This window comes from Malaclemys terrapin, chromosome 9 (assembly GCF_027887155.1).
Source record: "Malaclemys terrapin pileata isolate rMalTer1 chromosome 9, rMalTer1.hap1, whole genome shotgun sequence".
Classification (NCBI taxonomy): Eukaryota; Metazoa; Chordata; order Testudines; family Emydidae; genus Malaclemys; species Malaclemys terrapin.
The window spans coordinates 51,545,305-51,560,858 of record NC_071513.1 but is presented as its reverse complement, the minus strand read 5'-3'; the positions used below and the strand labels follow the sequence as shown (position 1 = coordinate 51,560,858).

The window sequence follows — 15,554 nt, the reverse complement described above, 5'->3', positions numbered from 1 at the left end:
CTGCATGCCACGAGCAATCAGCCCATAGATATCAAAATTACTACAGCTTGAGTGAAGCTGCAACTGCACAGCCTCCTCTCCCCACAGATGCAACAGCTCTGGTGTACTCCAAGCAGGACCATGTCTGTTGAGGAAAGCCAGCATGGTCAGCTGGGAACATGCTGTGTGAACAGTCCGTGCCGAGCAAACAGGAAGAGGAATTTCAGAAATTCCTGGGCCTAAAATCCATGGGTGCATGTCTGTGTAACTGCAGGGCAGCAGAGTTCAAACTGCTGACCAGAGCAGTCCTGATGGACATTGTGGGACACCTCCGGGAGGCCAATTAGGGTGGCATAAGTAAGCTCAGTGTCTCCACTGACGCTGCATCGCTCAGCGTCCCAAAAAGCTCTGTGTTGCTTGTTGACGTGGTTTTATTTTGTTGGCATAACAGAGGAGTTACATCGGCGGAAGGAGCATTTCAGGGTGTACACCCCCACTGTTTTGTTGACAACAGCTAACTTTTGTCAACAAAACTCTGTAGTGTAGACAAGGTCTCCATCTTAATAAAATGTTGAGGTTTCTCTCATTTGGTGCACAAGACTACATAGGAATTTTTGTCTCCTTCACTGCATATTTAAATCGCTTACCAGAAAGCTCACCATACCTTTTCATAACATGAGACGTCAAGCCTTATAAAACCAGGAAATGCTCAGTTAAGGCCTCAGCAGCATATATCTCCCCAAAAGCCTCCTGTTGCAAGAAATACTACACAGATTTCTACTCCCACAAGATAACCTTAATCTGCCCTGTAGGAATGGCAGTAGGAAACATGAATGGAGTACCTTACTCCTCTCCATTTCCTCTCTGCTACCAATGCTCCAAATTAGGACTCTTGTTCAAACAGTCCAATGGGATCTTCAGTGTGGCCTGTGTACCAGCATTGATGTGGGGAGTAATGGCTGATGATTAACAGAAATCATACTGAACACACTAAGCTGCTTCAGGTCTTTGCTTCCAGCAGCATATCCACAAATAGAGGCCAACAGTCCACTAGGGGATTTTGTACAGTGACTCTCCTGCCGTGAAGGGTGCCAGGTAGGGAGAAAATGATATATATCCCTGAAGAAGAGCTCTTCATAGCTCAAAAGCTTGTCTTTCACCAATAGAAGTTGATCCAAGAAAAGATACTGCCTAATATCCTGGGACCAATACAGCAACATTTATCCCTGTGATACTTGTCCCAAGCACCTTCCCTTCCCTCTCTTCCTCCCCCGCCCCCAATAGCATCTCTTTACCTACACACATTCACCAATTGACTCTACTCCCTCTTTCGCTTAACCAAACCATTCTCACTGCTCCATCCCAGCTCAGAACAGCTTCAAACACCTGTCTCCCTGCTCAGAAACACCCCCTCTTGCCTCACTGGGAAACTCCAACACTTCCAGGCAGGAAACGCTACAGGTGAGGGTTTATAGTAGTCCAACATAGGATTGCTACTAACATGAAATTGCCATATCAGATTAAACCAGTGGTTCACTGTCCTGGTCAAAAGGTAACTAGTACCAGACATTGCAGATTAAGGTGTGACCCCCTCGTAATGGACATTAATAAAGTAACATGCCCTTACAGGAAAAGCTTTGCTCACACCAACCAGTTGACTTACCCCATAGGTACAAGGGTTTATGCATTTTACATTTGTATCTTATCTAATGTAACTGAATATTAGGCATCTATGTGAACAAGATGACATTTTGAATCCGACCAAGCTCAGATTCAGTATCTTGTGGAAGTGAATTCCATAGGTTGGCTATGCATATGTGAGGGTAGGAAGGATTCTGGAGCAGTTGTAAGAAAGCTTCAATAAAGGATTTTCCTGAATATGTTTGTCTAATCCTTGTTTTGTTTTTGAAAAGACATTTTAAAAAATTAGAGGAAATGTATAAACTTTTTTAAAAATAAACCCTCATTTTGAATTGGTCAATTTTTTTCCTTGCTGTAATATGTGATTGTTGTAGAGTTCTCGCTGTAAGTGTGTGGGTTATTTTTTGTGGGTGGTGGTCAAAGGGAGCAGTGTTACAAAAATGGCCATCAAAACTCACCTATCTTACTTTATATTTAGTTAAAATTAATAAATCTAGTAATCAAATCGGGTATTCTTTAGTGTGCAGTTGAAGCGTGAAAAAATATCTAGTATATCCACAGCTGGCTACAAGTTGAAAATAAAGAACATTTAATGCAGATAATTACTTTTGCATTCACTTCAGAAGGATCTTGAGTCAGTTCACTTGATTTATTTAAGCTGGCCTGTTGAAAATCAGTTTTGGTCACTTGTGCATGTGCCTATTTAACCAGTTTTGTAAAAAATTACACTTTAGTTTGTTTGCAGAATGAATATTGGTTACAGTTCCTTCTTGTCTTGTCTTTTTTTTTTTTTTAGATCAAGCCTCGGAAGTGCAAGTGACAATGATGCTGACAGAAAGCTGTAAACTCCGAGGCCTTCATCACAGGTGAGTACTGTTACTTTCACTCTCACCGTAAGAGGCTTTAAATTAAATTTATATCCATGTGTATTGAAAATAATATTTGTGTCTTTTCAGTGCTAAAAATTTCAGAAACAAATCACTTCCCAACTTAAATGTACAATACTTCAGCCAAAAAATGTTTGGCAAAGTTATAAAAATCTGAAAAGACCCTTTAAGAATGAACACTAAAGTAAAGAGCATTTAGCATGCACCTTTTACCACCTCACAGTCCCATGAGGTGCTGCAGGCACTTATTCCAGAGACCATATAAATTAACAAGTTTGTTACTTGTGCTGTCTTGCTGATGCTGAAGAAGGCAGCATATGTGCTGTCAGACTTGCATCCACACCCTGGTTATCTTCCAACCATAGCCAGTAACACAGTCATCACACAATCCTGCCAATAATTCCTGTACACCACTGTGACATACAGATAGTCTGAAGCGTACCCTGGGTATCACCCCTGCCCTCTAATCTGGGGTGCCCTTTACATTGCTTTACCACTCCAGCCTCTAGTCTGGACTGCTCATAAACAGCCTCCAGCATGCAGGTCAATCCCAGCTATGTCTGTGTGAGCTGCAGCTAACCAGCCATGCTTTGGCTCTTGCTAGCCTTGATTATATTGTGGGGTGACCCCAACACACCCCCAGTCCTAATTTCCTGCTAGAAATGTATGTCCTGTACTGCCCAGCCCTCTCCTGGATGGTACAAGCTTATTTAAAGACTGTCATTTTATTAATAGAAATTATATGCACACGTCTTGTTATCCGAAAGAGAGTTTCCCAAACACTTCAGTTCAAACACACTGGGTTAGATAAAACAAGTTTATTAACTACAGAGAGAGCAATTTTAAATGAATACAAGTAATGAGTCCTAAACGTCAGAAATGGTTACAAGAAAGATAAAATGCAACTAGTGCCTAACTTAACAAACTTATGTTAAATTCAAAGCAAAGTTTCTTACCACGTGCTCTCAACAGTCTCACTGGACAAACTTCTTAGGCCAGGACCATTTCTGTTTAATGGCTGCTTCCTTTGTCCATATTTATGCAGTCAATCGATGAACGATGGGGAAGGTGGAGGTGCCTGGGGTTGTCTGCATCTTCTTATAGTCCTTTCCTTCCTTTGGGAAGTATTTCCATCTGGGAGCAAGGAGAACAGGCAGTCTGTTTGGAAGGGGACTTTTCATGCTGTTTCTTTACTAAGATGTAGATTCCCCCACCCCCCTTTTCCTGCCAAAGAATGGCCGCTTAGTGAGTAGTTGGCCCATCAGCTTATTTACACCTGTCTGAGGCATCAGTGTGCCCTTTGTCTCTGAGAAACTGGTTTGGCCATTCCCCAGACACCTCCGGAAAACTTACTGGCCATGTCTACACTACAAAATTAAGTCAATCTGACTTATGTCAGCATACCGCTGCCACAGTAATTACATCACTTGTGCATTGTTTATACTTGGCTCCTGGTATTGATGGTGCACATCCTCACCAGGAACGCTTGTATCAGTTGTACTGTCAGCATAGTGCATTTGTGGGACAGCTCCTGAAAGCCAGTAACAGTCGAGGTAAGCAATGCCAAACTACATCGACCTTGACTACACTGCTCATGGACGTGGAGTTAAGTCAATGTAGTGGGGCAGTTCCGTCGGTGAGAGTGAAATTAAGTGTAGACGCTTCATAGGTCGACATAAGTTGCCTTGCGTTGTCCAAACTCTGTAGAGTAGACCAAACCTTAGGGCTGGTCTACACTACCACGGTAAATAAATCTAAGTTACGTGAATAACGTAACAGAAGTCGACGTAGCTACATCCACTTACCACAGTGTGTACACTGCGCTGTGTCAGTGGGAGATGCTCTCCCATTGATTTAGCATGTCGTCACCAGATCAGTTAAATCAACACCACTGCATCGATCGCAGCAGTACCAGTTTAGCCGGTAGTGTAGATGTGGCCCTAGTCATAATCTCAATTTATGTTTATAACTTCACATATAATGCTGCTACATGCATATTGCCATGATATTATTGATCAGAAAATAGTTTTTAAATGATATCTCAGAAGGCATGCTTGGTACAAAGATTACACTGCTCTACAGCCAAAATGCTTCTGAAATAAAAGTAGTCAAACTTTACTAATTCTGGGTAACTGAGAACGAAAATGATGCTTAAAATTGTTGATTGGCTCTAGTTTTCAAGATATGCTATTGGGTCAGTATATACGACCCTTGACTTGGGAATGGCGGAGGATAAGTGAGTTATAAAGGGAAGGGATCTCAGTTTAAACCAGAAATGACCAAAATACATCTTTGACTGGATCTATGAATAAATCTATGACTAGGTTTGGACAGTACTTGCTTTTGAGGCAAAACAATGAATGATGCAATCTGAAGCTGGTATTGCGTCATACATGATATGAATTGCATCATGTTATTCCTAGAAGTCATGGATGATGCAGTCATAACAAAGCTTACATCACTCTGCTGAACAAATTGCCCTATATCAGCTCTAGAAATCATACAGTGTCGTGCTCTCTTATTTGTCAGTGTTTGATTTTGCAAAGGGACACATTTCTGTTTAGCCGAAGTGAGCAGAGATGCCTCGTACTTGTGTGAACAGTGCAGATAACTTCTGCTATATTTGTGGTGAAGTGACTTTTGCATCAGAAAAGCGCAGTATAACCACTCTGGTTAAGAAAGCCTATCACCTTTATTTTGGCTGCAAAATTGGAGCTCAGGACAAGAGGTGGGCCCCACACATATGCTGCAACACTTGTGCAACAAATCTTCGCCAGTGGTTAAACAGGAAAAGGAAATCTATGCCTTTTGCAGTGCCAATGATTTGGAGAGAGCCAACAGATCATACCAGCAATTGTTACTTCTGCATGGTGCCTCCAGTTGGGAAAGGTGTGTCAAAGAAGAAAAAGTGGACTGTGCATTATCCAAACATTCCATCAGCTATACGCCCAGTACCCCACGGAGAAGGACTGCCAGTTCCTGATGCACCAGAATAGTTCTCACTTGAGTCAGACGAGGAGGAGGAAGAGGATGAAACTTCTGGTCCTGAACCATCAATGTCACAGGACCCACATTTTCTCCCATCCTCCTCCTCTGAACCACACCTCATAACACAAGGTGAACTGAATGACCTTGTCAGGGATTTGGAACTACCCAAGAGTAAGGCAGAGCTGTTGGGCTCCAGACTACAGCAGTGGAATCTCCTGGCAGGTGATGTTAGGGTTTCCATGTTACGTGACCGTCAAAAGGATCTTGTCCCATTCTTCTTCATGGAAGGTGATCTTATAGCCTGCAACAACATCGATGGTGTGATGGCAGCCCTCAACATCGTTCACGATCCAGATGAGTGGAGACCGTTCATTGATTCATCGAAGACGAGTCTTAAAGCTGTTTTACTGCATAATGGCAATGTTTTGCCATCAATTCCAGTTGGTCATGCAGTCCATATGAAGGAAACCTATGACAACATGAAACAACTTTTGAGGTGCATAAACTATGACCAACATCAGTGGCAGCTTTGTGGCGATTTGAAGGTTGTTGCTCTCTTGCTTGGTCTGCAGACTGGATACACAAAGTACTGCTGTTTTCTCTGCGAATGGGATAATCGTGCAAGAGATTCCCACTACATCGAGAAAGATTGGCCACTCCGACAGGCATTGGAGCCTGGGAGGAAAAGTCTTCAGCATCCACCACTTGTTGAATCAAGGAAGATTTTGTTACCACCCTTACACATCAAGCTGGGTCTGATGAAGAACTTTGTCGAGGCCATTGACAAAACACAAGCAGCTTTCAAGTACCTCCGTGGAAAATTTCCAAGGTTAAGTGAAGCTAAGATAAAGGAAGGTGTCTTTGTTGGTCCTCGGATTCGTGAACTTCTTCGAGATGATGCATTTGACCATGCACTGCGTGGCAAGGAAAAGACGGCATGGAAAGCCTTCCAGTTAGTGGGAATAAATGTTCTCGGAAACAACAAGGCAGACAACTACAGGTTGTTGGTGGAAAACCTCCTCAAGGCATACAAAAGCCTTGGTTGCAACATGTCACTAAAGATACACTTTCTGCACTCTCATCTAGATTTTTTTCCACCGAACTGCGGAGCAGTGAGCGACGAGCACGGCGAGCGATTTCACCAGGACATTGCAACAATGGAGAAACGCTATCAGGGAAAATGGAGCCCATCAATGCTTGCAGACTATTGCTGGACAGTGACAAGAGATGCTCCATTTAATGAATACAAGAGACAAGCCAAGAAGCGCCGTGTTACATAAACAGGACAGGTGAAATATTATCATGTAAAGCAACCATAAACACATGAAAAGACCTAGATTTACAATTTATGATTAAAATTCTACTATCTACACAATATACATAGACATAAAATGTAAAAACTTAAATATCTTAGAAACAGTAGCCAATCAGTTGTTTTAATTGTCATATTTGAATTCAGCACATCAAAATACATAATAAATAGCACATTTTATCTCTGAAGCAGACGACTTCTCAAAAACTGTAGACCAGTGTTATTACAGTAGCATATATAGGGTGTGGACTCAGGTACATTCTGTCACCACCTATACATCACGCTATTAAGTATTCTTGCATATCAAGAGATAAATCCTGCCAATAGTGTTATAACAATGATCAACAAGGAGTAGAATGGATGCAAAAAAAATATAAGCCTCCAAGCAGTACTATGTGTTGCTAAATAGGAAGCATCTAGGATGTAAGAGTGCTTAATAGCATGGGTGTAGTGTACATGAATTATTGTCATGATTTTTGGAGTCTGTATTTAAGGGAGTTATGTACGTCATCCAAGACAATCTCCATTCACTGGGGTTTGAGATATCACTGAGGGCTTCGTTTGGTCTTCAGGATCTTTAACTGGTAATAGCAAGTGAGCAGGAAGGAACCCAGTTTGACATTCAAATCCAGCTTGACATTCAAGTCTCACGTATTGGCAATTGAGCAATCTTGTAATCTGAAGGAGTTTGATACGGAAATCATTGAAACACAAACAAGATCCACACTGCCTTTTTAAGTCACTTTTCTTTGCAGAGTCATGCTTAATTTAAAGTTCTAGTTTATGGCTAAAAAGAGATTGGATTAAAGGAAATAAACAAAATAATGCTTCCCATGAAAATGCTCAAATGTATCAGTGTAGAAGTATATTTGCTTTCTTCTCTCCTCTCCCCCAATCTGATTTCTGTTTAGATTGTAAACTTTTTCTGGGGAGGGGCTCTTTTTTTACACGCACATGCACACTCGCTCTCTCTCTCTCTCTCTCGGATCTGGGATGCTGAAACAGATTTTAGAAAGAGGGCTTTGGAATTTGCATCAAAAGTACTAAATAAAGTAATTACTAGTGCTGGTTGAGAATTTTGTAAATGACTTTTCCATAGTAAATTGGGGAAAACTGAAACAAAATATTATGTGGGTAGCTTTGACCAAGATTAAAATTGTTGAACAGAACCGGAACACTTTATTTACGTCAGTTCAGCATTAAACTGGAGCTGCTGTTTTGCGTGGTGCATCTTAGGAGATTCAGCCAGCCCGTAATAACACAATAGCTTCAGCACCCATAAATCCCCGCAGCACCACAGACAGATGAGTTTAAAATTAAGCTGACTCAGAATGAAACATTTTGATTTGGCACTTCCAACCCAGTGTTTTTCAGACTTTTGTTCCATGAAAATATTCAAATATTGACTTTCCTTCCTTGTGTAGGACAAATGTCAAACTATCATTTTCCAGCAAAATGGAAATGCCAATTTTTTGCTCAGTTCTATAAACTATGCTTACTGTAATATAATGGAATCTGTAAAATGTATAGGTGCATTTTAAAGAGATGGATACATTTCCAAACTGAAGATACACTCATAGTTTGTGTAAAGAATAATCTTCAGTGGGATTTTATCTTTAATCAGCTTTGGATCATGCAAAAGTTTTTTTTTCTTGATGGAAAACTACTCAGATGTTTGCACACATTCCTAAACATGTAGCTTCAAGTTATTTGGAGACCTTGTTACTTTATTTTGTTAAATAATCTATTGCCTTTTCTACTGTACTTCTATTTATCATTTATAGTGGGTTCTTTTGTTTAGACAACTTGCTAACTTTGATCAGATATCACCTTTCTAAAATTTAGGAGCATCTGCTCTCATCTTTCAGGAACCTGCTCCCTATCACCCATGTCAGTATAGAAGATGGGGAGAAACCCATGGTGCTGCTGCCTTTCATGAACTGGGGGAACCTTAAGCTGTTCCTGCGCCAGTGCAAGTTAGTAGAGGCCAACAATCCTCAGGTAAGAAACGGCTAATTTAAAAACTCAATGTTTTAGTTGGTCGAACTCTGTTCGGACTTAAAGATCCAGCTGTGGAGACAGTACAGGGATGACTTTTCCAGAGTTGAATGAATTGGAAAGCCTATTATGTAGTTGAAACTTAAAAGCAGACATGGGAAGTGTATATTTTGTGGTTCACAAAAAAAGTAATTTTTCTGTGCATTTATCACAGACAGTTGACTCCAGTGTCTTATTGATTACAGCAACTCCCTATTTTTACTGTAAATTGGGAGTGTTACATTAAGCATTTGTTTCACTTTGCATTCTGTCTGTTTTCAGATTAATATTTTACAGCTGAACATCACAGGTTCTTTTAAAATGTTATGATAGTTTACTTGCCTAAAGACCTATGGTGTTAGTGAAGTGCTGTTAAAATTTGTAGAGCAGAATAAGAATTTCAAATATAGGAGTCTAAAATTAGGTTCCTAAATCAGTAGTTAAATATCTGCCTGGTTTTCAAAAATTCTGAACACCAAACAGCTTCCTTCCATTGCCTTATGCATCTTCTTGGCTACATGGTATCCGCAGGTCATGTGCATCTTGGAAGTGAGGCAGCACTGTGTTGTAACTCAATCTGTCAGTGTGACCCCATCTCCTAAGGTGTGTCTTGAAAGCAGCAGTTCTTTGTAGGAGCTTTGCCGCATTCACTGTGCTCAGTGAGGGAACTCCATAGGCACCCTTTACATCCCTGTGTGCACTCCTTACATAGACTCATAGACTTTAAGGTCAGAAGGGACCAGTATGATCATCTAGTCTGACCTCCCGCATGATGCAGGCCACAAAAGCTGACCCACCCCCTTTCCCTTGACTCAGCTGTTGAAGTCCCCAAATCCTGTGATTTAAGGACTTCAAGTCGCAGAGAATCCTCCAGCTAGCGACCCCCGCCCCATGCTGCGGAGGAAGGCGAAAAACCTCCAGGGCCTCTGCCAATCTACCCTGGAGGAAAATTCCTTCCCGACCCCAAATATGGCGATCAGTAGAACCCCGAGCATGCAGGCAAGATTCTCCAGCCAGACCCTCATTGACCATTGATACTATTTACCAGCGATGGCATGCTGTTGATTAATTGACTAAAATCACGTTATCCCATCAAACCATTCTCTCCATAAAATTATCAAGCTTAATCTTAAAGCCAGAGAGGTCTTTCGCCCCCACTGTTTCCCTCGGAAGGTTGTTCCAAAATGTCACCCCTCTGATGGTTAGAAACCTTTGTCTAATTTCAGGCCTAAACTTCCCCACCGCCAGTTTATATCCATTCGTTCTCGTGTCCACATTAGTACTGAGCTGAAATAATTCCTCTCCCTCCCTGGTATTTATCCCTCTGATATATTTAAAGAGAGCAATCATATCCCCCCTCAGCCTTCTTTTGGTTAGGGTAAACAAACCGAGCTCCTCGAGTCTCCTTTCATACGACAGGTTTTCCATTCCTCTGATCATCCTAGTGGCCCTTCTCTGTATGCATTGTGGTTGTCTAGCCAAATAGCTTGAGTATGGAGTATTTCCTCCTTTTTCTCAGAAAAACTTCTAGCAAACTTTGTTAAGAAAATGTTAATGTTGCAGTTTCTCACTCCACCCAGAAATGCCAAAGTTAAGACTATACTGCAACCTGAACTCCACTTCCTAATGTGTGAGCACTGCCGTAATCTTCGATTACGCAGCTGTGTACTATTTCTGACATAATTCAGTATCACACTTCTTTTCATGCATATATTATACATTAATATCTGTAATAGGCTATGTATCTAACATACACAGAACCACAAGTGGAAGATGCTACAGAGGTATATCGTTCTTAACTTTTTAAAAAATTGTTTGAGAAAACAAAACAGACGGTAGAATTAAATTATAATGCGCACACACAAAGGGGGGGTTAGTTGTGCACAACTTTAACTTTTGACAATTCTTTAATTTTGGTTACTTAACTGTGCATACTTAATGTTTTATTGATATTTAATGCACTTGTTAGAAGTTAATCATAACACTTCCATTAATGGTCTTAATTTTTGAAGTTCTTAATGTTTTTAAAAGAAAATCTTAAGGAAACGTCAGCAAATTGCAAGTGAATTAATCTTTTTATCTCTATTTCCTTTGACTTGTATCATGTAGTTGGGGGGGAGGGGGAAGGGAGAGTGGAACCTGTACAATTTACCAAAAGTGCTTGCTTAATGTTACTAAATTGAATATAATGATTTATTGGCAACTGTCATGTTTTTTTGAGATGGGCAGTGGGGACTGATCGTATTAAGAGAAACACAGATGAGAAGTATACAAGTTAATTTGAGGTTGGGGACCTTTTCTACCCGAGAACTTTTACTGTCGTCCAAGATGGAACATTTTAATAGTGTTTGTGCTACTGAGATTTATAGTAAATGTTAAGTTAAATCACGTGATTAACTTAATTTTTTTAATAACTATTATTTTTTTAATCGCAGTTTTAATTGCACTGTAAAACAATAGAATACCAATTGAAATTTATTAAATATTTTGGATGTTTTTCTACATTTTCATATACATTGTATTCTGCATTGTAATTGAAATCAAAGTGTATATTATTTTTGTTACAAATATTTGCAGTGTTAGAGATAAACAAAAGACATAGTATTTTTCAATTCACCTCATACAAGAACTGTAGTGCAATCTTTGTTGTGAAAGTACAACTTACAGGTGTAGATTTTTGTTGTTACATAACTGCACTCAAAAACTTCAGAGCCTACAAGTCCACTCAGTCCTACTTCTTGTTCAGCCTATCCCTAAGACAGACAAGTTTGTTTACATTTACGGGAGATAATGTTACCCTCTTCTTATTTACAGTGTCACCAGAAAGTGAGAACAGGCGTTTGCATGGCATTTTTGTAGCTGGCATTGCAAGGTATTTACGTGCCAGATATGCGAAACATTCGTATGCCCCTTCATGCTTTGGCCACTATTCCAGAGGACATGCTTCCATGCTGATGCAACTCATTTTAAAAAAAAAAGTATTCATTAAATTTGTGACTGAACTCCTTGGGGGAGAATTGTATGTCTCCTGCTGTGCCATATATTTCATGTTATAGCAGTCTCAGATGATAACCCAGCACATGTTGTTCATTTTAAGAACACTTTCACTGCAGATTTCACAAAACGTAAAGAAGGTCCCAATGTGAGATTTCTAAAGATAGCTACAGCACTTGACCCAAGATTTAAGAATCTGAAGTGCCGTCCAAAATCTGAGAGGGACGAGGTGTGGAGCATGCTTTCCGGAGTCTTAAAAGTGCAACACTCCAATGTGGAAACCACAAACCCCAAACCACCAAAAAAGAAAACCAACTGTCTGCTGGTGGCATCTGACTCAGATTGGGATTGTTATTGAGCAGAACCTGTCATCAGCATGGATGCATGTCCACTGACCTGGTGGTTGAAGTATGAAGGGGCATATGAATCTTTAGTGCATCTGGCATGTAAATATCTTGAGACACCGGATACAACAATGCCATGAGAACACCTGTTCTTGCTTTCAGGTGACATTGTAAACAAGAAGCAGGCAGCATTATCTCCTGCAAATGTAAACAAACTTGTTTGTCTGAATGAGTGGCTGAACAAGAAATAGGAGTGAGTGGACTTGCAGGCGCTAAAATTTTATATTGTTTTATTTTTGAATGCAGTTTTCTTTGTATATAATTCTAAATTTGTAAGTTCAACTTTCATGATAAAGAGAATGCACTACAGTACTTGTATTAGGTGAATTGAAAAATACTATTTTTAGTTTGGTTTTTTACAGTGCAAATACCAAAAATAAATATTAAGTGAGTACTGTACACTTTTGTATTCTGTGTTGTAACTGTAATCAATATATTTTAAAATATAGAAAACATCCAAAAATATTTAAATAAATTGTATTCTGTTATTGTTTAACAGCGTGATTAATTGCGATTAATTTTTTTAATCGCTTGACAGCCCTAGTAAATGTTAATCGTCTAATACAGAAACGAAATGGAACAAAACTCTTGTAAGCGGAAAATCTGAATGAAAAAGGATTTATCAACCACAGCAGACACATGCCTGTGTATTTTGTTAAGATAATTTTCCATCATGCTCTTCTTAATCTTTCTCTCACAACACTGCCTGGCTTTCTCTAGATGATTGACTTGTCACTTACTTTATTTTTATGGGCTATCTGGTTCACTGGGGTCAATAAGTCATCCCTGCTTTGTACACTAAGTACCAAGCAGTCAAGGGCTTTCTTCCTGTTAATTTGCAGAGGTATTGTACTGTGAGCAACTGTGGGACTATGATTGTGTCTGCTTTTGCTTTGTGGCTTGATCTCTAAATTGCAAATGTCTACAGACTGATACTGTCTCCTTCCCAGGCATCCAGATATTAGCCCATCTGATGGAGTTTGTGTTCTGAATATTCACATAGGACTCGCTGTCCGTGTGCCAAAGAAAGTCTGCAGGAAAACACTAATCCAGTTTGATAACAGTTCATGTACTATTGCTTTAAGGCCCTGTTAATGCAAACAGACAGTGTTTTCACAACTGACTTGTATTAACTAGCTATGACCATATTTTCTTTTAATGTAAAATAAAGTAAGAAAGTGGGAAATACTTAACACCATAAAACCGGAGTCCTTCGTTGAGAGTGCCATTCCTCTTTCACTCATTCAAATACTTTAAAACGATTAATTTAGCAAACTCCAATTTAGCTGGCATTCTTCTGTTTTCTCATCATTATCTGTGACTTATTGCATTAAATGTGACCAGTACAACATTGCTTATGTCATTTGATATTAGATTCAATTTATTTTATTCTGCCTCAGATTTTGAATGTTACTACAAAACTTTGTGTAGAAATTGCATAACTGTTGCAGCAGTTGTGAACTGAGCACCTGAAGCACACATCTGTGGGAAGCGGTGGATTCTGAAGTGAATTCTGCAGAATACATAGGACCCTGGCAATGATATAATACTAAATCAGTGTCCGTATCCCGGAGCAGGCCACAGGAAGTAGTAAATGTCTCAAATGGCAGACAACATGCAGTAACATAATGTTTGCACATATATATATTACATTTTAAAATTAAACACTCTCACTACAAAGCTCTCCATTAATTAACACAGACAAAATTACAAAGGGATATGGAGCAAAGGTGTTGAGACTTGCAGTCTCCAGCAGTGGATAGGAATTATAAATTTGAGGCTGCTGCTCCTTTTATATACTTGGTTGTGGTCTGTTCCTTGAAAATGAGTGCTGCTCTTGTGAGTAATATGCAGAGAAGTGTATAGCAGGGTGGCTGAAATTTTGGTGGATCCAGGTACCATTTTGTCTGTCCATCCCTGATTTATGTGAAAAAATGGTGACAAGGAAAATGAAAGCTAGGAAATATTTCAAAGCCAATTTACAGCTAAAAATAAGGCATTTTCAGAAATTAAGGGTTAAGTATTTTGAATAAGTATCAAGAAATACCAGGGAGCAATGATGTTGTGTCCTGAAGAACGAGTGGTTGCAGATAGTTTTTATAAATGAGATAAAATGTGGAAACGAAGGAATATTAAAATTGAGAAAAAATACTCAACATGGCAGACACTCAACTCTCTATTTGTAGGATTTTGTGGTGATAATAATTTTTCTGTGCTGTTGCAGGCAATTTCCCAGCAGGATCTTGTTCATATGGCTATTCAGATTGCCTGTGGAATGAGTTATTTAGCAAGAAGGGAGGTCATTCACAAAGACCTGGCTGCTAGAAACTGTGTGTAAGTACAGTGTCTTAAAGGACTATTATGGAGCCAGATTGTACCCTGTCTATGGTTATGGCTGAGATGTGCTTTCCATTATAAATCTGATTTTTCCCACCTCAAACCATATCCTCAGATGTTTCAAATGCTGCACGTGTGGTCTGTGTCCAGATATGAAGTGAATCAGATGAACTGTTTTTGAGATAGGATGCAAAAAAAATAATTTTTAATTGTGTTTTGAAAACTCCTAATGTTTTGGTTTTTTTGCCTGATCATGTCTCAAAATGTTTCTTACACTTCAAGTTTAAAAGGACTTGGTGAGATCTAGTACACTGTTTAGATTGAGGCCTGATCTACAGTGGGGGGGGAGAGATTGACCTAAGATATGCAACGTCAGCTACGAGAATTGCGTAGCTGAAGTCGACGTATCTTAGGTCGACTTACCTCGCGTCCTCATGGTGCGGGGTCGACTGCCGTCGCTCCCCCGTCGACTCCGCTTCCGCCTCTCGCCACAGTGGAGTACATGAGTCGACGGCAGAGCAATTGGGGATCGATCACTACCCGCCGATCCAGCAGGTAGTGTAGATGTACCCTTAGCGTATGAGAAGCTTTTCTCTGGCACATCAGGAATATCAGAATAGTTTGTTTGTCCCTGGTAGACTTCTTAAAATAGCCAAATGATTAATTGAAATGTTACCTTTCATTTAAAGACAGAGAAGAGCAGGTCTCGAAACATTTGCCTTGTGGGGAGAGCCCTCAAAATGTAAAATAAAAAAGTCACAGCCTGCCCTGCTCCCCTTTACGTTCCCCAAAAAGTCTGTTCTGATTTCCCCTTGATTAGAAACCCAGAAAATTCAGAGGTGAGATTAAATTTAAATAAGTATTTGAAGGCATAGAAAGGAACAGTTAAGCCTCCCCCACCCCCCAGCAGCAGTTGTAACTCTTGGAGGATTGCTACAAAGGCAGTTTAATAAGTGAGGCAACTTTTGTCCATCC

General features: G+C 39.9%; 1 protein-coding gene across 2 annotated transcripts in view; it reads left to right on the top strand.

Moving 5' to 3' along the window:
• The window catches only part of RYK (receptor like tyrosine kinase), a 108,173-nt gene that overhangs the window by 78,698 nt on the left and 13,921 nt on the right, over positions 1-15,554 (top strand). For both annotated transcript variants that reach the window (XM_054039426.1, XM_054039425.1), the window contains 3 exons: positions 2,417-2,486; positions 8,676-8,808; positions 14,467-14,576. In XM_054039426.1, coding sequence (XP_053895401.1) covers positions 2,417-2,486; positions 8,676-8,808; positions 14,467-14,576 — 313 coding nt within the window. The remainder of the gene's footprint in view (positions 1-2,416; positions 2,487-8,675; positions 8,809-14,466; positions 14,577-15,554) is intronic.